General features: G+C 37.0%; 1 protein-coding gene and 1 non-coding gene across 15 annotated transcripts in view; both read left to right on the top strand.

The window, feature by feature from the left end:
- The window catches only part of LOC18429599 (uncharacterized), a 25,069-nt gene extending 1,695 nt beyond the window's left edge, over nucleotides 1-23,374 (top strand). For 2 of the 14 annotated variants that reach the window (XM_020664559.2, XM_020664560.2), the window contains 19 exons: nucleotides 34-271; nucleotides 400-505; nucleotides 1,450-1,591; nucleotides 1,873-2,131; nucleotides 3,055-3,422; nucleotides 3,827-3,903; nucleotides 6,126-6,279; nucleotides 8,495-8,687; nucleotides 9,313-9,565; nucleotides 10,604-11,107; nucleotides 17,389-17,446; nucleotides 18,912-18,999; nucleotides 19,743-19,817; nucleotides 20,084-20,167; nucleotides 20,426-20,569; nucleotides 20,681-20,762; nucleotides 21,897-21,979; nucleotides 22,125-22,179; nucleotides 23,137-23,374. In XM_020664559.2, the coding sequence (XP_020520218.1) occupies nucleotides 34-271; nucleotides 400-505; nucleotides 1,450-1,591; nucleotides 1,873-2,131; nucleotides 3,055-3,422; nucleotides 3,827-3,903; nucleotides 6,126-6,279; nucleotides 8,495-8,687; nucleotides 9,313-9,565; nucleotides 10,604-11,107; nucleotides 17,389-17,446; nucleotides 18,912-18,999; nucleotides 19,743-19,817; nucleotides 20,084-20,167; nucleotides 20,426-20,569; nucleotides 20,681-20,762; nucleotides 21,897-21,979; nucleotides 22,125-22,179; nucleotides 23,137-23,199 (3,026 nt within the window). In that variant the 3' untranslated portion in view covers nucleotides 23,200-23,374. Of the gene's footprint in view, nucleotides 1-33; nucleotides 272-399; nucleotides 1,336-1,449; nucleotides 1,592-1,872; nucleotides 2,132-3,054; nucleotides 3,423-3,826; nucleotides 3,904-6,125; nucleotides 6,280-6,481; nucleotides 6,659-8,494; nucleotides 8,688-9,312; nucleotides 9,566-10,603; nucleotides 11,108-17,388; nucleotides 17,447-18,911; nucleotides 19,000-19,742; nucleotides 19,818-20,083; nucleotides 20,168-20,425; nucleotides 20,570-20,680; nucleotides 20,763-21,896; nucleotides 21,980-22,124; nucleotides 22,180-23,136 lie in introns of those variants that run through there. The other 12 variants (XR_016051943.1, XR_016051938.1, XM_020664561.2 and 9 more) reach the window with 12 other exon arrangements.
- On the top strand, nucleotides 16,890-17,033 carry LOC148782998 (small nucleolar RNA snoR134). Its single transcript, XR_016053140.1, has one exon. It is a non-coding gene; the product is annotated as a small nucleolar RNA snoR134 (small nucleolar RNA).

Raw genomic sequence — 23,374 nt, 5'->3', positions numbered from 1 at the left:
TATCCCTTTCTTTATGTTCTGATTTTGCAACAGGAAGGAGAGAGGGCAAGGAGATTAAGGTTGATCTAATTGCTGTTTTTGATGGTCATAATGGTGCTGAAGCCAGTGAGATGGCATCTAAGCTTCTTCCAGAATATTTTCTTCTGCATGTGTATTTTCTTCTTGATGATATATATTCCATATTGTCAAAGAAATCTGCTGAGAAATTGCCATACAAAGAACCAGAAAGAATTCTTGAAGGATTTGATGATTCAAATGGCGAGATTGAAAGGTGCACCTGTTCACCTTGTGCCTATTCATCAGTATTGGTTTTGATAATGGGCTTATTGGATATTCTCTCCATTGCTCACCAAGCTGAAGTCTACAAGGCAAAATGTGTTGGATTTGCTGGAATTGCAGGTCTAATTGGGTATTGTCAAGGATCTATGATGGATCAATTTACATGGACATTTTGAAGGAATCTTTGTTAAGGACAATCTATGATATCGACGCCACATTTTCAAAGGTAACTCTATTGTGTATTTTGTTGGGGAGATGACAGCATACTCCAGGTGGAATGCATACAGTCATATTCTGCTAATTGTGTCAACTTCATTTTGAAGATTCAAATCCATCTGCAGAGATTTGATGATATTAGATAATATGTAACCATCACTTCAGCTCAATATTTTGACCTTCTGCCGAATTTTTTCTGGTCTGCGCCACCCTGTTAATCCTCCAAATGCAAATCCATTTCGTGGGATCTCATCTTACAAAAACCCCTGCATTTTATGGACAATGGTTATTTTGCAGTGAGAGAAAGAGAGAGACTGCAACGGGGGGGGTGGGGGTAGTTATCCTCTGGTAGGTGTATGGTGAGAAGTAGGAGCTCATTTTGTATGTTCCATAGAGAGAATAGAGAGATAGGGAGAGATCTGTTCACTTTACACCGTGATGTGTGTCTGCTTGCACTTTACTCTGCTGCATGTTAGAGGAGGGGTGGGAGAACGGTTTCTTTCTGAGGATGGCCTTGTGTACCTTTTACCCTGCGCTTTAGAGGGGGGGGGGAGCTGATATTATATGATGCAGACAGAGAAAATTGAGATAGGGAGGCAAGAGAAGAGGAGCCGATTCCAAGTATTGCAAAGTAAGGGAGAGGAGAGACAGAGAGATGAAAACTCATCTGAGAGACTTGGAGGATAATCTGGTCTTGCAAAGACTTGGGCATCTTGCCCCCCCCGGCAAAAAAAAAAATTGGCACAGTCAAAGTATCGGTTTCGAAGTGGTGGACACGCGAGCCCCAATCTGAACTATCAATGATATTTAGATGGTGGATATATTGGGCGGAACATAATGGTGTGCATTCCGCCAGAGCGTGCTATCATTTTCCTTTTTGTTATATGTCTTTTGCCCTCTAGAAATGGATTCTCCTTTTTCTATCTTGACTTTTTTCCTTGTATTGTTGTGCAGGATGCTTTCCGACATAATTTAGATTCTGGCTCTACGGCCACTATTGTTCTTAAAGCCGAAGGCCATGTTTTAGTTGCTAATGTTGGAGACTCAAAAGCTCTTCTATGCTCAGAATGTTTTGATGTCTCACAAGAGATTGAAGGTTCTTTTTGTATTTGTTTAGCTGTTTAGCTTCAGATTTTTATCCGTATTTCATTTGTAGATTTGCACAATACTGATTGCAAGGTTGTATTCACAGAATTTGCAGTTATTTATCTTTCTATGTCAAGAACTAATTTGTTTGTTTTCTCATGGTGATTGGAAATGAGAATTGATATGGCTTATGTGTGAATCCTGTAACTCTGAAATAAATCTAGTAGTACTTGAACATTCAAGTCTAGTAACATTTAATTCAAGATCTCCTGAAATATTAATTTTTCACAGGCACATTTTCCAAGGCTTACAGGCGTAGAAGGCGGGCTTTGTCGCTTATGAGAGGCCATGGGAATTTGAAGTTAGATGCCAATGTTAGCCCGAGGCGTTTATGTGTAAAGGAACTTACCGAAGACCATCACCCTGATAGAAATGATGAAAGGATGCGTATAGAAGCAGCTGGTGGTTTTGTTGAAGAATGGGGTGGTGTGCCTCGAGTTAATGGAGAGCTAGCAGTGTCTCGAGCCATAGGTGATGTTTCACTTAAAAAGTAAGTCATGATGTTTATAAAGAATCAAATACCTTGCTTCTTTTAGATGTTATGTCATGGGAAGTGCTTAGCACATTGAACCATTTATGTCATCCATTTTCTCAATGCGAACTTAGGTGTTCTGCTTTTTGATGTTCTTAGTATCTCTTCAGTGCTTCATCTTATGGCCTTGCATACAATAAATAAAAATGCTTTGGCAACCTGTAGAGATATCTGAATTTGATGAACAGATATCTATGCCTTTATTTTACTTGCAATTCATAGTTTATTGTAAGATTCTTTTTTTTTGAATTAATTTAATCTAAAATTCATAGGTTGAGTTTGGTACTGTCAAGTAGGTTTATTATAATAACATTAAACGCAATTATGCAACTTAAGGTAAATTGGGTTTCTAAAGTTGGGTGAACAGGTTAGTGCATTTTGCCTACAATGGGACGCCACATGGATGGACTAGTTAGATCAAGCCTCATTTGAGTCTGGGATACAAACTTGTTCTCGATGCGATGATGTCTAGTTTCTATGTGGGTGCCTGTTCTAGGGTTACCCCTTTCGACCTGCCATTTTTTCTCTTATTTTTTTTTCGAGAATCTGTGTTTTAAAATCCCTTATTTTTTTGGCCTATTGACATGGGGTAGGAGTTAGGTTTGCAAAATTGAACATGTGGTACACAATTTGGCTAGTCAATGGGTGAGAACCACTGCAGCTGAGGGCAAGAATCTATGATAGGTAATGCTTATATATGTGGCTATCGTATGTGCTAAATTACCTTGAAAATAAAAATTCAGTATCTCTGATCATCTGAAGATCTACTCTGTTTTATTAAATTTTAGCAGGCATTACCTTGTTTTCCAAAACCGCAGCACGGGGCTGCCAGGAACTATTTCTGTGTTCTTCTCACATGGTGCTTCATACTTATTTGTCAGGTATGGTGTTATATCAGCACCTGAGGTGACAGATTGGCAACCTTTATCAAACAATGATAGCTACCTTGTAGCTGCAACTGACGGAATCTTTGACAAATTAACCACCCAAGATATATGTGATTTATTATGGGACTTTGGCATGCAAAGCAAGATGAAAGAAGGCACAATTTCTACAGAAAACATTCCATTGGCTGAATGTCTGGTAAACAGTGCTTTTGAGCAGGGTAGCATGGATAACTTGGCTGCCGTTGTAGTTCCTCTTGAATCTCAGGATACCTCTGTAGACCGAATGAAGGCAAGATATGATCAAGTAGAAAATGCACATGTGATGTCTAACAAGATTGAGAAGTTAAGTTATAGTGGATCAGGTAACACTTTCCTTTCTTAGCATTTGTTAACATGTTACTTGGCATGGTGAGCCTAAATCTTAGTTACCAGGAATATCTAGTGAATAAGTTTGGGTGTATGAGTGGAGACTAGGGAGATAGTAAGCTTCTACTAGGAAGGACATGGAAAACTCTGATGTGGTGTCAATATTTGGAGCAGGAGTGCTTCCCTGACATGAGTTTCCAACGAGGCTGCTAGCTGAAATTGTATTTTTGTAGTCAAACACTTACCATATAATGATATCCTAATGAGGCTGCCAGCTGATATTGTATTTTTGTAGTCAAACATGGACCATATAATGAAACAAGGATATCATTTAGTAAGCATGATACATAAATTAGTTATGTATTTCTGATGTGGGTTGGTGCTTTCGTTTCATTGGCAGCTAATGATGGCACGACTTCTGGCCTTATTCCAGTGGAATTCATGAATCGCATTCTGGCAGATTTTACCCAAATATTGGTAAGGAAGTACATGTTATTTCCCGACAATGCTGTTCCATTCCCTTTTGATTAGCATTATAGCTAAATGTCAAAATGGATAAATTGCTGCTATACACTTTTATAAATCTTTTTTCTTTTATTGTAGTAAATGGGTAGATATTTTCCTTTGATATTTCTTTGATAGAATGGTTTGGCCTGGGTGCCTAATACTGTCTTGACTATTTTAGTTCTCTTAATATGAACTAAAAGGCCTCTTCTGGGGGCATTATTACCCCCACGGACAGTGTTGTTAACATGCTTTGTGCCGCAAGGATTGTGGATTGAAGCTTGTCATATCAGCCTGCGTTACCTTGGTCTTGTTGTAAATTGTTGATCAAGGTTTCAAACCTGATTGGATGCACGGAAATTTTTTAACATAGTTGAGACGTAAGAATCAAAATATTTTAAGGGGAAAGAGTACAGTGGTCCATGAGACTACATGAAATGTGTTTATGACAAAGTCTTCACCATCCAATAAATGGGTTGGACAGTGGAGAGAGAGTGGGACTTAAAAGGGAAAGTCATATCATGTTTGGTTCCCTCCATCACTGTCCCATTGAATGGATTGATTGGTAATGACAATTGGTTGGTAATAACTGTAAGTATCACATTTCATGTGGTCATGTGAAACATAGTATGCATTTGCTTTTCTGAAATGCGTATGGCTGTTTGAAAAATAGGCAATTATAGAACAGGGAGAATTGGAAAATAATATTAGAAATAATGAAATAAATTGAATTTGAGATTCAATCTGTAATTAAATAATTCAGAAGTTGCAATATAAAGTCTCATACTTTATATAATATATGTGTTTGGATTGTGGTCATTTGTCAGATTTCATTAAACTACCTATGCTCATATGCATTAGCACCCTACTTTGGTTCCAAATAACACGTTAGATTTTGTTGACAAAAATAACCTTAGCTTTGAGGTATTCTCAGTAATGTATAGAAGCTATCAGGGGCTTTTTGGAAGAACACACTTCGTTTCAAGAAAATCATAGTAAAAAGAAAATCGATTCATAGAATAGTTATTAACTCCACCATTGCCAGTTCTAAGCCCGGATGAGAAAGGAGGAGGGCTGTGTTTGGTTGGCAGCTAGCATAAAACCTTTGGCACATCTCTATTAGCTGTTTGTAAAACTCAATAACTCAAATTATCAACAAATAATAAAATTGAAAATATTGGCTCAATATAAGGTTTTAAAGCCCAGTGATCCAGATAGGAACCCCTAATCTGGATCGGATTTGGCGGGTGGGTGGTCTGGGTCTCCCCCACCCTGAATCACCCTATATTAATTTTCTTATTAATTTTTTTTCCAATCTTGATTGTTTCATCCGATCCAGATCACTAATATGGCTGATCTAGACCAGAATAGTGGTGGGCAATCCAAAATCAATTTGGGTTTTGAAAACATTGTCGCAAAAAGTGTAGAGAGAATCTAAAGAAAAGGAAATGAGGAATCTAAAAGAAAAAGGGAATTACATTCTCTGCTCATGCATGGCATGGGTTGTATGCTAGTTATAATTTAATTAGTACTTCTAAGCAATAAATGAAATTCAATTGATTGTTAATGATTAAAAATAACTGAGCATGTGATTAGAAGTAGGGGTAGCACATTATCTGCGACCAAGAGGAGAAATATAGATTGTTCATCACAAGATTTGTTGTCCTTAGTTGGGTTATCCATCTCCAGGAGTGTTTTGTTGTTATCAAATGTACGAGGTTTTGCACCAAAATAATGTAATACTTGACTTGCTTGCATGGTAATCCTTGAATAAAGCTGGTGAATCATGGGTCATATGTTGACTACGTTGCTTATAGCTAAGTTTAGGTCACTTTTACAGGCATAGTTATTTATAATTTTGTATTTTTTGTTTGATGACATTTTGATATCTTCTCACAGACTGAAGGAATTAATGTTGCCTTGGAATCTCTTTTGATCATGTCAACTTGATTTCTTGTGGAAATGGTGCTACTATCTTGTAATTTGATTATCTTTGTTGCACGATAATATTTTTTTTCTGGATGATTAAGTTTGCTAGATGCTTTTACAGCCTTGTATTTATTCGTAGTCTAATTTCTGGCTAGGATATCTTCTAATTGTAACTGAATGGCCACATGTTTTCTAACCATCTTCCCAAAATGTCGTGCACGTCCTTTGTTGGTTTGCGGTGTTAAGAAACTTATTGGCTAATGCAGGTAAAAGCTACTCATGATACAATACGCTGTTTTCATTTATTTGAGAATCTCAATGACAACAAGGATTACATGTTTGGCTCGTTAAAAGAAAATGAGCATCACACAACATATGATTCACTGTATGCTTTACCTGAAGTCATAGAACAACAACAAAGTAAGTAGAACTCTTTAATTTCTATTGGGGCACTTTATTATTTCAGTGAATTACATTAATTCTTGCTATTATGATGTCACCCTGCATATTCTTCTAACTACTTAGTAAATCTTTGTTTGCTTTTCTTGGTATGAATTCCAGTCAAATATGGGAATTTTGTCATTTGATATAGTGCTTTATGAGAAAAATTATGCTGTCATAGTTGTTGGGATTGGAGCGGGATCAGAAGCTTGGATCATGATAGGCTTAAAGCTCCCTATGGTCAGGATTGTTGTCTGTACACCTTGAATTTTAGGGATCTGAATCCCAACATGTTGGGAAGCTAGATTCCAGCTTTCTGGTGTCGCATGATAAATTCTAAAGGTCCAATATCTATCTGGTAAAAGCTTCTCTTTTCTTTTTGAAAAGTATATGTAACATGATTTTGCAGCATATTTACTTTCTTTCTTTAATCGAAGTGCATTTAAGACTTGTTGTATTGTAAAAAATCAATGTAACATTAGTGTGATCTATATGGACTGATCCCTAAAGGATTGGGATCATGTTTCCCTATATATGGGAGCAGTATCCGCCCAAGGTCCAGCTCCGGGAATGTGGGATCGTCACCAAGTTGGGAGATCGTGATAACCATGTGAGCAATAATAGTGGAAACATAGTTCAAATGACTTAATATCTGAAACTATGAGCATTTTCCCTTGGAGTTTGTGTGCTTCTGCACTGATTATTTATAGGTGTTTAGGAGCTTGAAGAATGGGCTGAAGAGAATGTTGCCAAAATTGGTGAAGATTATCGAGGAACTTTCCATTGGGACCTATCTTTATGACACAGGTTCTGTAAATGTTATCAAATGGACAAGAGGAAATGTTGTAGTTCCTAGGAGCTTAAGTGGTCTTTTCTCAGACGTGCAAGATGTCATGCAGGGCATATGCATATTGAATGTCTGTCATCTTTCCAAAAGGCAAACTTGGTGGCTGTTCGGTCAGCAAATTTGGTGGATTTATGGGGGTGTTTTAGGATTTTGGGACCTTTGCTTCCTTAAATAGCTTTTTTGTTCATATGTACTCCAAGATTATTCTTGTAGTCTTTTGGTGAAGTTTTAAATAATTTTTTTTCATTATCAAAATGTAACTCCATTGATTCATCATCATCATTAGAGTCTTATCCCAACTTTTTGGTATCGGCTACATGAATCATATTCCGCCATTCTGCTCTATCAATTGCCATATCCTCAGAAAGACCATACGTCCTCATATCTTTTCTGATTACTTCCATCCATTCCTTTTGGGCTTTCCTCTTGCCCTTTTAGAGCTTTCCACTTGAACCAAATCACACTTCTTAACTGATGTTGCATTGGGTGTGTGTTGCACATGGTCGGCTCACCTAAGTCTAATTTCCCTCATCGTGTCGCCTATTGGAGCAAGTTCCCCCAAATATATTCATTCTTAATTCTACCTTTTATTGTTTTGCCACTCATCCATCTCAACAGTCCTATCTCTGCTATACTTATCCTATGGGTGTATTATTTCTTGACTGCCCAACATTCCATCCCATAAAGCAAAGCTAATCTCACAACTGTCCTATAGAACTTCCCTTTAGCTTCATTGGTATGTGATGATCATATAAAACTCTGGTTGGACATCTCCATTTCGCCCCACCCAGCTCTAATTCTATGTGCAACATCTTCTTCAATCTCTCCATTTTCTTGGATTATTGACCCAAGATATTGAAAATACTCTCTTTTAGTTATTTTTCATCCATCAATCATAACTACTTCCTTGTTTCTGCTTCTATTGTTACTAGAATGCAATTCCATTGGTTGTGAGTTCTAAATGATTTTTGACCTTGTTCATTGGAGATCAAATTGTGTATAGATTTACTAGGTGGAAAGACATGGAAATATCAATACATGTGTGTCAGTTACAATTGCTGTTATTAATAACTAACTTAATATCATGATATTGTCTTCGAGAATATAGCAATTTTAATGCATATTGGTTGTTAGTTTACTTCTTCCAGGAAATTTAGTGAGAAATGTAGTGATTTCTTATGATTATGACGTTGAAAATAGCTCTCTTTTGAAACAGTTACCAATCTTTATGTATTGATGAGGTAGAGGTTCTTCACTGAATGGGTAGAATTTGTTGGCTTTCTGCACTTTTGTGTTTTCTTTGTCCATCGATGACAGGCTAAACATATATTTGTTTTCTCACATAAGGTGATTGGCCTTTGGATCTATACAATGGCCATTATTTATGCTTGAACTTGGGGATGGAGTTTGAAGGAGAGAAGGGACAATGCATTAATCCAGAAGGGTTTGCAAGGGTTCTTGGCTTAATCAGATCGGTTCCATTTAATGAGATCAATATCAATGCCTCCGAGTCATATGTATACGGCTCCTCAAATTTTAGGTAGTTTCATCATCAATCATCATGGGTTTTTTGAAGTTAAACTTCGGTTACAAATATCTTTTTATTGTTTCTTGCACTACATTGATCATAAGCGCTTCCCATAATGCAACATGTTCAGTTTTGTACTTGCAAGAAAATTGGTCTTGTTGATAAGCGTCCAGTCAAGACTTCTTTTCATTTTTACTGTGTTGATAGTTGAGATACAGTAGACATTGTTATGATATTTAATAACTAGAGTAATGTTCAGAGTTGGAAAACTCGGGTGAGTCCACTTGGACCTGGCGAAGTTTGGCTGATTCCCATTATTTTATATTCATTTGGTTGGACTCAGCTGAGTTTCTGACTGACTCGGCCGAGTCTGTTAGACCTGACCCAAGATCGGGGCCTTAACGTGTCCCTTCCCTACTTCATGTATTGTAATATTGGTAATGTTGCTTCTCATATTATGCTTTCATACTGTCTTGGTCCTACACCTGTTTCATTGTCTAGAAAGGACTGTTCAAGCTGGCTAGTCTGCAGATACTGTTGACTTCTAGAAGCTACTCCTTAGAGAAGCCTTGGTTTAACGTATTTTGAATTTTACTAGTGCATGTTCTAAATATTTGGTGCTTTGATGTCTTTTCAGGTACATTCTTAAGAGAAGATTTGACCGTGGATCATATGGTGAAGTTTGGTTGGCATTTCACTGGAATTGTTCACTTGGTGCAGGTCGTTTCAATTTTGCACAAAACACGAAGCCGGTTGACGCAAAGTTTTCTTCATGTATCCCTCCACTTCACAATCTTTATGAGTATGACCTTAATATGAGAAAAAACTCCACTTGTCCTAATCCCTCTGATTCTAGCTTGGGAGATTCATTTATTTTGAAGCGAATAATGGTAAGATTGTTGGCATTTAAGAATGGCATTTCTGATATCTCTTATTTTCATGCTATTACATCTTTCGCTGTTAGTACTAATAGTATGTGACACCAGAACTGATCAGAACTTGTAAATATTGTGGTACACATACACTTAGAAAACTATGCAATTATAGATCAAAATTATAATTTTTGGTAAGTTGCAGGCATATTGTCCTTGAGTGGCCCCTCCAAGACTATTGTACTGTATTCCTTTTCACTAACTCCAGTTGAAACTAGAAATCAAATGTAGTCTCTGTTCTCGAAGACTTCAAAGGATTGAGGAACTTTACTTTGAGTGCCTTTTCTCAGGCTTGGGGAATCCTACCATGTGGTCTGGGGCTGCTGCACCACTGGGTCCTTTATTTCGTGCTGGGGTTCAAGCCGTCACCATGAAGCCCCCAGTGTGCCATTTTTCATTTGTCCAGTTATATGCTTTTGTTTCATGGCCATTTCAGAAATAACATACATGTTTAATCTTTTTGTGTTAGTTGCATGCTAAATTTTTGACAACAAAATGCCTCAACTAGTATTAAAATTATATGAACGATAGATTGGTTGAAAATTTCGAAAAGGGCATGTTTGTAAATTTAAGTTGCTTTTAAAGTCCCGTCATTACTCAAAAACGTCAATAGAATCTTTTTTTTTTTTTTGATAATGAAAGTCAATAGAATCTTTTTATTTTGAAATTGAGTTTTGGAGGGATTTTAAAAAGATGAAAATACCCTTTCCTAAAATGAAAAAACTATTTATGGTCGAACGCCATTTTTGAATATATAGGGGCTTTTTATGGTGAAAAGTTTTGGAGTAGGAAATTCTAAGTTCACCATTAGTATAGTTTATTCTAGAATAACCCTATATATATAATCTCTTGAATATAATTTTCATAATGGTTAGAATTTAAAATCTAATTTGTTAACAAATATTCTTCTTGGTCATCTCGTATCCATGTTAAGCATTTTTTCCTGGATTTCATTATATATTGTTGATTTGGAAATGTGTTAATCTATTTTAATAGGTGGAAAGAGGCAATAGTGCTTACTTAAGTGGCCTGCGTGAGAAACATTTTGGAGAAGTTTTCTTGAATGCTTCTGCGTTTCTAAGAGGCTCATCCCCAACAGTCCTGTCAAATTCTTCTGCAGAGGTAGCAGAAGTTGAATCAAATCAGTCATCATCACTGAACAGATCAGTACGAGTTGATATGGGATATCCCTGGAATCTTACAGAAACATTTCTTGGCAACATGCAAGTGTGGGGTGCTGATTATGAGGAAGGATTGATGCACGTGGCGAGATATATTGAGTCATTTGAGTCTCAGTCCAAAGAAATTTGGCTTGTATTTCGGAACGAAGGGCGCTCGTTGTCAAAATTGATATACACTGCAGTAGAAATTGAAAACAGTACGGATAATCAAAGTGTTCACAGGGAAAACATCCAGGTCTTGCATCCATCTTCTTGGTGGTATTGGCTAAGGAAGACAGTAGCAGGAAAAGAGCAGATGCGCAACATCATATGGCAGTTGGTATGTCTGCATTTAGTTGGTCAATGGATTTTAAGTCTCTCTTGCCCTTCTGAATTGAATGACTATTAATTCTTCTGACAAGAATGTGAACTGCTGAATTATGTGCCTTTGTGGTGTTGTTATGTGCAAGCATGGTTGCATATATGCAATAATATGTGTGTTGGAGAGAGCATGAAGGAAATTGTTTGGGGTTTAGGGATTGAGGAGTTTATCTATTGTTGTTAGCTTATTTGAATATCTATTATCCCCTATGCAGTAACAGGACTGAAAGTGTTTAAATTTTTAGTTAAACAGATTTCTCGTAAGTTCATTGAACCTTTGGTTAGGTTTTAAAAATGTAGTATCCCAAGTTCAGTGCTTACGGATGGTATTCTCATGGTTGTTGTGTTTACTCGGCACTGATCTTGCTATATGACAAAGGAAAACTCTCAAGGCTGGTAAGTTTGATTTTACTGATCTTGCTATAAGACAAAGGAAAACTCTCAAGGCTGATAAGTTAATTTTGGCTTCTTTATTGAGACACATTTATTCCATAGTTGATTACTTTTTGTTTTAGCCAGGCCTGGGCTGGGCTGTCCCTGGCCCTAGCAAGGCTGAAGATGCCCCGACCCAGGCCTGGGCCTACCCTATAAGGGCTGGACAAATACAGTATAAGTAAATAAAAAAGCAATAAGAAAAAAAAATCCAAGCTTAGCTAATAAGTAGGAAAAGAAGCTTATGAGCTTGCTTCGCTTCTTAGGCAACCCAACCAACCACTTAGTACCAAGCGCTTAGCTGTTGCGCTTTCATAGAAGAGGGTGTCTATAGTAAATGTATGGGTAGGCAAGTAGCTATAGGTTCCTTTAGTAGGGGTAGCTCTATATGTGCACTCTTACTATTGAGCTATCTAGTTCCTCTAGCTATAGGTAGCTAAAGGAGATATAGGTAGCTCTAGGTAGCAAAAGGAAGTCTAGGTAGCTCGAGTATCTAGATATTGGTCCGAAGACCAATATCTGTTTGTAGTTTTGATAGCTCTAGGTAGCTACGTTAGCTAGGGGATATAGGTAGTTAAAGGAAGTCTAGGCAGCTATGATTAGCAAGGGGCTCTAGGTAGCTTAAGGAAGTCTAGGTAGCTATGATTAGCTAGGGTTTCGTAGCTTCAGTAGTTGTAGCTTAGGAGGTGCTTTGCTGGCCAAGCTGGGCTGGCCTGTTGCGGACCTGGCCTAGGCCCGGCTTGGCCCTAAGGCCACATTTGTGATGTAGGCCGTTTTTTTAGGGCCAGGCCAGCTGCCAACTGGACCCAGTCCAACCATAGTGCTAAGCACTTGCAACAGATGGTTGTACCCATACTAAATTTGATGTAGCTAATCTGGACATGAGAGCAATTTTAGTACTTTTGATATGCCAATTTCCTATTCTAATCTAATTTCTAACTTTTTGAGATGATAATTTTATTTAAATTCTAATTTATTAAGTCATTGTGATTTTAGAAATATATACACACACCAAAAAGAGATTTGATATTTTCAATATTATGATTTTTGAAACACATACACACCAAAAAGAGAGTTTGATATTTTTGATACTTTCTTCGGTAGACCATTTTATTTGGTTCCACTCATCAGAAAGAAACATTTTTCTTAAGTTCTCTTTGGACCTGAAGAGGCTTTAAACACAAATAAGAGGTGGCAAATCTAGTCAACCAGGTCTTACCAACTCATTCTTACAAAACACCCTCATTTAGGCCAAGACGCATGTAGTTTTGAATGAAATCTATGACCATCCGGGTCTTATTCATAGCTGACTCTGCCACTGCCTTCTAGTCAATGGCCTCAGGCATGACCTCGATGCAATGTGCCATGCATGGGTCCAAAATATCTGTAGCTTCTTTTTCTTTTGCTGCCTACCAGCTGCCATATTATAGGGAGCTGTGTCAGTAACCACTTGAACTCCATGAGGCTCCACCACATCCACTATGCATTTTTCAACCAATTTCAAAATGAATTCAATATCACGTGCCTTATCAGATGCATCAATTGACCTAAAAACATTATCCCCAAGGGACAATTTTACCATCAAATTCATGACCCCTCTGGTTAGTCAATGCATTGGTCATTATGGTAACCCAAATCGATCCCATACTTCCCCATGAGTCTTGAAATACTCATTAGTCAATTCTACCTCTTTTTGAAGTAGAGGGCCCTTGAGCTCGTATTGAGTAGGAAGCATTAATCGTGGCTCAAATTGACCCACTGCTTCAGTCATGGCTTTGAAGGTCTTCAAGGTGTTGGCATTGAAAGAGATGTCTGCTTGAAAAATCCAAGTAGCCCCATATTGATCTCTTTCTTTCCTTCCTTTTTATGTGGCTTTCAATGGTTCTTTGGCCCTTTCCTTCAGTCACAACTGTAGGATCCGACAAAAGGGGGGCAAAGAAAGAATCCTTGGGCCCTGCAGCTCAATCTCCACTTCCATCACTAGTCTAGCCCTACTTTCATATTCCGCTTCCTTTTCTCCTTGATCCCAAATATCTATTGTTCTTTTGACCTGATCCATTTTTTTAACCCTTTGCTTTCTTTTTAAATCCTTCAAGAAGCCCCAACATCTCATTTCTAACCTCTGATGGTACTTGAGTGCAAGGTGCAACATCCTCTTTTAACTAAGCCAAATGCTTCTTAAATCTATTAATTCCACATGATTGGACTCTCTTACGATAATTGCATTGGATCTTTTGCTTGTCTGATAGATTTGGGCATGTCCCATGCGTCCTTCCCGGATCAACTTGTTTCCCAGTAGAAGCAAAAGAAGACAATGTGAATTTGTGATCTACTCAAATGTCAAGACTCAAGATAACTTGAAAGTATAAAAAACTCAATAAAATGACAAAAAAAAATCATAATTGCTAAATTTGCATTACAAATTAGAAACATGGTAAAAGTTATGTTATAAATTTTCAAATTTGCATTATTAATAGAAAACAAAGTAATATTTTCATACCTTCCCGGATCAACTTGTTTCCCAGTAGAAGCAAAAGAAGACAATGTGAATTTGTGATCTACTCAAATGTCAAGACTCAAGATAACTCGAAAGTATAAAAAACTCAATAAAATGACAAAAAAAAATCATAATTGCTAAATTTGCATTACAAATTAGAAACATGATTAAAGTTGTGTTATAAAATTTCAAATTTGCATTATTAATAGAAAACAAAGTAATATTTTCATACCTGCATCATAAATTAGAAACAAAGATAGATATTGCCAAAAATATATTGGAAATTTCCAATTTTGCATTATAAATTCGGGAGAATATCTTTGTACCCCTTATTTTTAGGTTTCATTTCTCAATAAACCCAAGGTTTCAAAATATATCTTAGGGTATAGAGATCCCATATATTATATCTTCTAATCCTCTGGACCAACTTTACCTATTTTGACCTTATTTTTTTAGTCCAAACAAATCTGAAAAAGACATGCCTTTTGTAAACCCCATCCTCTCTCTCCTCATGTGATTCTCCCAAAACTTCTTCTCATTCTCTCTGTATTTCCCCAACTCACTCTCTCTCTTCATATTCCCCCAACTCTCTCTCTTCGTATTTTTTGAACTCTCACTCTTCGTATTTCCCCAACTCACTCTCTCTTTGTATACTCTCTCTCTCCCCATGTTTCTGTCTCTCTCTCTCTCTCTGTTTCTCTCTCTCTCTCTCCAAGAGCGTAGACGCCTCAGTGAGAACATAGAGTGTTTCCAAGCCGGTGTTTCTTGAGTCGGAGGAACAAGCATTTAAGAGAAGATTGCCCAATGGTTGGACTCCATGGCTAGGTGAAGGATTGCCTTGCAAGCTGAAACCATGGGCTGGGTCTTCTAGGTCGTCTTGTTCAAGAATGTAGTGGCCATTTTGGCTTTCTGCAGTGTGGTTTTGCTTTTCATCGTTCTTCAGCGGATGAGATAAAATCTTCATAGCGATAATGAAAATTCAGCAGCATTGTGGAGAGAGAGAGTTGGGGGAAAAACGGAGAAAGAGAGAGAGAGAGTTGGGGGAAATACGGAGAAAGAGAGAGAGTTGGGGGAAATATGGAGAAAGAGAGAGAGAGTGTTGGGGGAAGTACAGCGAGAGGAGTTTTGGGAGAATCAAGTGAGAAGAGAGAAGATGGGGTTTACAAAGGGAATATTTTTTTAAGATTTTTTTGGGCTAAAAAAATAAGGTCAAAATGGGTAAAGTTGGTTCAGGGGGTTAGAAGATATAATACATGAGATCTCCATGCCTCAAGATATGTTTTGAAACCTTAGGTCTATTGAGAAATGAAACCAAAAAATAGGGGGTATGGAGATATTTTCCCTATAAATTATAAATATAGCCAAACATAGTACTATTTTTCAAATTTGCATTGTAAATTTGAAACATAGCCAAAAATATACAATAGAATTTCAAGTTTGCATTAAAAATTAGAAACATAGAATAATATTCTCATATTTGCGTTCTAAATAAATTTTCAAATTTGCATTGTAAATTAGAAATGTTTCCAAAAATATATTATAGTTACAAAAATAGAAAATCCTTGCAAAAGAGCACTTATGAAGTTTCATCATAAATGTGAAGTCAAAGTTCAAAAATAAATGCAAAAGAATGAATTTTTTTTTTAATTTGCATTATAAATTAGAAATGTTTCCAAAAATATATTATAGTCACAAAAATAGCAAATCCTTGAAAAATAACACTCATGAAGTTTCATCATAAATGTAAAGTCGAAGTTCAAAAATAAATGCAAGAGAATAAAAAAGAATAACATAACCCAATAGTTAAAAAAAAAAAATGAAACCCTAAACTTAAAGAACTGATTTTACTAACCTTTCGAAAATCCATTGAAGCAGGCTTGAATCGGTCACTTTCGGTTGTCAAAAGCTCACTTTTCTAACCACTTCAATCCCTAAAAAATTCTTGGTTGAATGCCTTTTGATTTCGCAAGAAATCCAAAACTTCAATATCAGATTTTATCCTTAAAAAAAATTGATTTTGAGCTAGGAAAGTTCTTTTTGTTGCACAAATAGAGTTCTCTGGAGTTTTGGGGACCCAAAGTGGCCCTAAATATTATTTCGCCCCTTATAAAAAAGAGCCCCCGGAGGGGGGGGGAGGCATGGTGGTGTTGGGAAGGGATTACGTTTTTTGCCTTTCTGGCGAGGGAAATTTCTACCCTCACCAGGGTGGTGCCTTGGGTGAGTAGTCGTCGCCCCATAGGCCCAGTGTGGGGCGGTGAGGCCTCCTAGACGCCTAGGTGGGCCACCCAGGAGGCCGGCTTTTTGATCTGTTTCAGAAAAATTAGAAGATTATAGAGCCATGCTTGAGAAACATGTTGTCTTTTTTTTCTCCTTTTCTGCTTAGGGTTTCTCATCTATCGCTGCAGTTTCTCCATTTCTAGGTTCTTTGTGCTTCCCTTACGAGAAATGCTTTGTGCAATTTATTTTCTAGCTTATCAACTCTCTGATAATCTAGGGTTCGGATTCTTCTATATCTTTGTTTCACATAGTATCTCTCCAGAAATTCTCTCTCTAGATTTGTTCATCCCCCCTTCATGTTTTCCATCGCTGCCGAAAACCTTAGCCTTCATACTCATAATTCAGCTGTGGTTTCTTATCCTTTCAATTCTCAGAGTTTCTCTTTGTAAAACGTGCTGGTAAGAGGATTTCTCCTACAAGAGGCCTTTTTAGTACCCAAAACCCTAGGGCCTTACATCCCATGGTTTACAAAGGCCTTAATGTTCCTCAAAATCTAGGGCTTATATCCTAAGGTTTTTCTCTGCTACCTTTTTCATTGCACGAGGCAAACCCCGATCTTCTCCTAGATGTTTTCATGAAGATGCAAGCCTCAATGCCCGTGCAATATAAATCACCTGTTGAGTGTTGCAGGTTGGTCGATCTGTCAGTCTATGCTTGTGTCAAAGCAACAGCAACATCTTTGTTTAGCCACTAAATTTTTCAAGCCATGCTTGAGAAACACATTGAAGAGGTTAAGTGTCAGCATATAATCTGAAGTGTCAGTGGTTACTTAACCATCCCAGGAATCACACATATGGAACGCATCAAAATTGCCAAAGATGATATTATGATGCATTTCTTTCTGGGTTTGGGCCATCAAATGTTTATATTTTGGGTTGTTTTATGTTCTATGTAGTTTCTCGTCATCTTGATGTTTCATTTATAGTGCTAGTTTTCTTTAAAGTTCATTTAAAGTATTAAATATTTCTTGCATAATGCGTTAGCTAATGCATATTTTAATTGGGGTGTTCCATTTTTGTTCCCTTTGGTTTTAGTTGCTGGCCCTCAAATCATGTCATGATCGCACCATCATCCATAGGGATATAAAACCAGGTGAGAATGTTATTGTAATCAACTTTGCGTTTTTTGTATGTAGGCTTTCATGCTAATCTTATCACAATTTGTCTCCCTTGTCTATTGTGATTTGTCTTTGTTTCTGAACCATCTGGCTTCAATGGGGCAATAATCTCATCTGCACATTTTATTACTTATATGTTTCTTACATATATCAGAAAATGTTTTGGTGACTCCGCAGCTGCGGCTGAAAGTCTGTAGCCTTACAGATCACTGTCCATTCAAAGGGACTGTGTGGAAGTTACTTTTTAAACCCTGGATGTGAAAGCTATCAAGATTCCCTATTGTAGCATCCAAAAAATAACTTTTTGTGTCTTATTCGGATGTACAGTGCAGATTGGTGTGGCTACACCCTTCTGGGTGTAGTCATAGCCTCACCACATAATGCTCTCTTTATAGACATGCAGAAGCAGACGTGTGCAGACATATGTTTGTCATAGCACCACATGAATTGTTGCCTGTATGCTATGTGAATTGGAGTAAATTGGTAAGGTTTATAAAGAAGATGGTATGGATTTCCTTGCATTAGGTTCATCCTGCAGGTGGTATTTGTGGTTGATAGAAAAGTACTACCAACTATGGAGAACAAAACTAACAACAAATACATAAGTAAATTGTAATGGACTAATACAGCGGTGTTTGATATCCAGAGTTGTTGTATAAGTCTTCCCTGTTAACCTGTCTTTCTTTAGGGATTGTCCTTAAGATATTTTTAATCTCTCTAGTGCATTTAGGAAATTTCTGATATAATAAAAATGATCAAAATAAACACGAAACAAATTGAAAACTCTGCCATCCGAAAATGAGTGGGTACTAGGCATGGTGTATGGCAAGCTGGTCTCAAGGGAACAATTAGATCAGTCAACTTCTAATTTTTAACTGTACTATGGAAATTTGGTTATGGGTCGTGAATTGTTCAATGGGAGTTTGGTTTTGGGGTTGGATTTGATGGTTAAAGGGCCTTGCTTAGGTCCATGCCGACTGACTCTCAAGGCAATCTTTATACCCCTAGTGTCATTCACAATTATGCAGAATATAAAGTGTGATTCTAGGAATCTAGGCTAAAGGACACTTGCATAATTTAGCCTTATCCATTGACTTGGTTGTCATGCATATGTTAAATAATTTAGCTGTTGTCATATTTGATTTTGAATAAATGGATTTAAAAATGATCCTACTATTCTCCTGGGAGTGTTACTTGAAGTATTCTATTATTTTATTCTAGTATATTAGAATGATCGCTTTTTTCTTCAGCTTGAGGAATTTGATATTTTTAACATTTGGGAATTTAATGTCAGTAATTATTAGAACAATTTTAGGATTTATAATATGATGTCCTTTCTTTGCAAAGAGGATGATTTAATTGTCTTGTTCTGATTCTACTATCATATCTTTAATGGTATTTGCTAACTCCATGCATTTGATTATATTTATGTTATTGAAGAGAATATGATCATATGCCTAGAAGATGATGATACTGGGAGATGTTTAGAGGGAACTCCAACTGGGGATCATCGATATCACTTAAAATTGTAATTTTTCATTATCCTTATCCATATTTCCATGCATTAGGTGTTTTTCATTTATTATTGAATGTCTACAATAAAAAAACCATTGGATAAATATGATTTAGATTACCCTTTTGTGTTAATTGTTGCTCTTTTTCCTCGGTAATTACTGACATATGTACTGTTGACGTATGTCACAAGATATATGTTAGAGTAGACCTACTGACATATGTACCGACCCACTGACATATTGATCAAATAGACATATGTTACAATAGACCTATGCCATAGAATTAGTTTTTCAAATAATGTTTGGTGGCCAGCGTGGTCTAGGCCTCCCAGGATTTCAAAAGGGGGCAAGGGGTGTCTAGTAATTATGTTTTAGGTCTAGATTTTGTATTAAAAATGCATAAGAATATGCATTTTTTTAATCCAAAAAAAAAAAAAAAAAGAAAAGAAAAGTACTCCATTCGATGGGTATTTCTGCACCTAGACGGGTGCAGTCCCTTGGGTGCCCACCTAGACAGGGTATTAGGCAGGCGCCTAGGGTCCCTAAACAGGGGTCCAGGGACAGCCCGCCTAGTTGGTCCGTGCAGGCCTAGGTGATATACTCAGGCCCCCTTACTCGCCTAGGCACTGGGTGGACTGCTTTTTGAATCAATGCATAGAATGCACATAATGTATAATAGTGTGTGCCTAAATTTGGTTGATTTCTCCCACTTCCAAACTCTGCAGCATAATTTTTTTTTTTTTCCATCTGCTTTTAGGCGCATTATTGACTTTGGTAGTGCTGTTGATGGATTCACGATCAAACATCTCTATGGAACAAATGGACCTTCGAGGTACAATGTTGTAAATTCTATATTTATGAAGCACCCCTATGAGGTATCGACAACTGTCATTTGCTTGGGGTTTCTGTTTTCATCTGGGCAAATCCTGTGAAATCACATGTAAACACTTTTTTTCTTTTTGGGATAATTCACCAACTCTCTCTCTCACACACGCAAACACACGTGAGGTTTCTCTCTCTCTCTCTCTCTCTCTCTCTCTCTCTCACACACACACACACACACGAGGTATACCTGAATTGGTGTTTTGGATGTTGCAGGTCTGAACAGACTGTTGAGTACACTCCACCTGAAGCTACTCTGAACGCAAGTTGGTTCAGGGCACCAACAGACATAGCTTTGAGGTGTGTCTGGGACTGAGACTTTGCATGAGATTCTGCTTGTAGCTGCATACTTTAATTATTTTGAACTGCTTCCAAGGTTTCTTTGGCCTATCATATTTTCTGTCAATTTCTTTCTGGAAATTATATAAAAAGAATTACCTTATTGAAAATTCACGAGGTTTTGTGTGAACTTCGATTGTAGTTGATGAGTGAGAAAATACTTTCTATTATGTTTACTAATTTAGAAGCCTGAATAACCATATAAAATTTTTCGAGCAGGTATGATATGTGGAGTGTGGGGGTTGTGATGTTAGAGCTGATCATAGGATCGCCCCATGTTTTTCAAATAAGTTCTCGAACCCGTGCTCTTCTCGATCAGCAGCTCAATGGATGGAATGAGGAAACAAAAGAGCTTGCATATAAGTAGGTTCTAATCCTTAAGAGCTGCTATCTATTTCAGTTGCATCTTAATTTTTTTTATTTCTCTTTTGACATCAAGTTATAACTTTCATTAAGATTCTTTTCTTTTGGCAGATTGAGATCATTCATGGAAATGTGCATCCTTGTCCCTGGAACTTCCCCTCAAAATCTGCAGAATAGTTGGAAAGGACACCATGTAACAATTGCTTGACTGGCCTCTTTTTCATTTCCTCTTCTTCTCTTCAGTAGTCTTACTATGGGTTTGAAATTCAATCTCATTTAATGAGATTAAAAATATGACATAAATGGAAAAGCTACATACTATTGGTGGCCACGAGTCCAAATCGCAGCATCTTGATTTGTCTACAAGTTCGTTTTTTACAGAAGTTTGATAGCTTTAGCTAGCCCTACTTACGGTTTTGAAAAAGGGTGGCTATTTAATGCATGGGGTTGCCCAAAGATTACCCCCTGAATGGAATCTGCAAAACTCTTAGGCCCTATTTGAGAACTTTTTTACTATTTCACCAAGAATTGTTGAGAATAATTGGGATTTTCTCAAAACATAAGGAAAGTTGGTGCAATCACTTTCCCCATTTTGATATTCTAGTTAGAAAATTGGAGCAGTCAATTTCCCTTATTTGATGACATGATTAGAAAATTTGTGCAATCAGTTTCATGTGGGGAACTTTCAGTTTCAATAAATTGTAAATTGATCATAATAGGGTCTAATAGGGAAAGAGTCTATAGAGAGGTACTCCTAGAGAAAGTATCTACCAAAGAGAGAGAGAGAGGCCCTTGGAGGATAGAGAAAAAGAGAGCCTTAGAAAGAAAAAGAGATAGCATTTAGGGAAGATGGTAGGCATGGGGGGTAGGAATTAGAAGAGAGGTTAGGGAAGGCTCACCCTAGGGTCTATCCAAAATTGATGACCCCGGCTGTGTGAGGTCTCAATCCTATTAAATAACTCAAAATACATATGAAAGGGGGTGTATTTGTAAGCTTTTAATAGAAACAAAATTTAAAATTTGAAATTTTAACTTTTTACACTTTAAAAAGATGAGCATTAATGCTCATAATGAGGGAGAGGTGACTTTCCCCCTCATGCCCCACAAGAGGGAAAGTCACATACCACTTATCTTCGTGGTCTCCCGACTTTCCCACTTGTGGGGTATTACGGGCAATCCCATGTAAATTTTTTGGGCAGCTTTCACCTGTCCAATCAAAAAGGTGGGAAAATCATGAATTTTCCCACCTTTTCATAGTCATCAAACACCCCCTTATTAGATTCAGAAATATTTTGACTGTGTATTGGATATCTTGATTGGAATTTAGGATGATGCACATCCAGCTTCTTGGAGATGCTCTGAGGCGGCTTTTTCAGATCAAATTAAGAATAGAGATCCTCTTAAACTGGGGTTGGCTTCTAATATCTATGTTCTCCCAATGCTTTTGCTTATCTTTCCTTTCATTCTTATCAACTATTGTTTTTATTCTGTATTTTCAAAAAAAAAGTATTGTTTTGATTCTGTCACTCTCTTGTTGTTTCTGATTATCTACCAGGTTTCCAAATATTTGGGCATTGCGATTGGTTCGCCAACTATTGTTATGGCACCCTGTAGGTTCTCCATACTGTTGAAGTATCCCACTTTTCGATTTTTAAGTAGTGTGGGTTTTCTCTGTTTATCTGTATTTATGTCCCTACCTATATGTATCTTTATTTGTATACAGCATTTGTGCATTGATAAGTGTGTCTGTCTTTGTGTGTGTTTGATGCTCTTGATGTCTTTCCAGTATCGAAATCACATTTCTCGACACTATTTGAAGGTGGGCTCTACTCTGATTGTTTAGAACCTCGGCTCTATACAAACCGCACCCCTTAGAAAAACATACATAACAAATGCAATATGCTATGCCTAGTGGAAATGTCGTAGAAGTTATTATTCAACTTTGAATGCTACAATTTCGCCAATCTATTAATAAATTATAGTCAAGCAGGCCATTTGAAGACCACTTCTTGATCTATGATGTTCTTTGGCGTGAGTGATTTGATGTTACTTAAATTTTCGTTTTGTAGGGATTTACTACGTGATAACATTTGTTCATCAAAATCATGCATTCAATTTCCTTTACAGATTTAGTTTGTTGTGCCTTGCAAATTAAACAGGACAAGCTTAAGCATTCGTCGCATTTCTTGGCACATAAACATAAGCATGGATTATTTTATGCATCACTATATTTACAAAGCTGAGATTCTGGTTAGCTCCCAAATTTTCTTACCATGTAAGCATCAAAGTAATGAAAATGAAAAATATTGTGGTACTAGGCATGAATCAGAATTATCCATGTCACTAAACCATTCAATTTCTTTAATTCTATTATCTTTCTATAGCATGCATTATGTTAATACAGTAGTGACAACTATGTAATGTTTTTCTATGTAGTGTATAAAAATAGTCGGTTACTCGTTTTCTTTTGGCAAAAAGTTCCTATGCATTTAGTACTTCATCAGAACTTAGAACAATGTGATATTGCGAGATTGGTATTTTCATATGATCCAATTTATCATTTGCAGGAAGATCGTTTGAGCGTTGATGATGCTCTGAGGCATCCTTACTTCCAACATCATCCTGGATGATGAACCTCCATTTCGTCCCAGTGAGTTGATATTTCTTCCCGTCACCCATTTGAAAAATTTCATTGCCACCCCAGTTCTTCTCTATTGTTGCATTTTACTTTAATCACACCTTTTGTTACACCCATAAAGAAGACTAAAAATACTTTTTGTATTTTAATGAAAAAGATTGAGCAAA

This window comes from Amborella trichopoda, chromosome 3 (genome assembly GCF_054954075.1).
Source record: "Amborella trichopoda isolate Santa Cruz 75 chromosome 3, AtrichopodaSantaCruz75HAP2 v2.0, whole genome shotgun sequence".
NCBI lineage: Eukaryota > Viridiplantae > Streptophyta > Magnoliopsida > Amborellales > Amborellaceae > Amborella > Amborella trichopoda.
The sequence above is the reverse complement of the archived record's forward strand: the minus strand, read 5'-3'. Positions and strand labels throughout refer to the sequence as shown.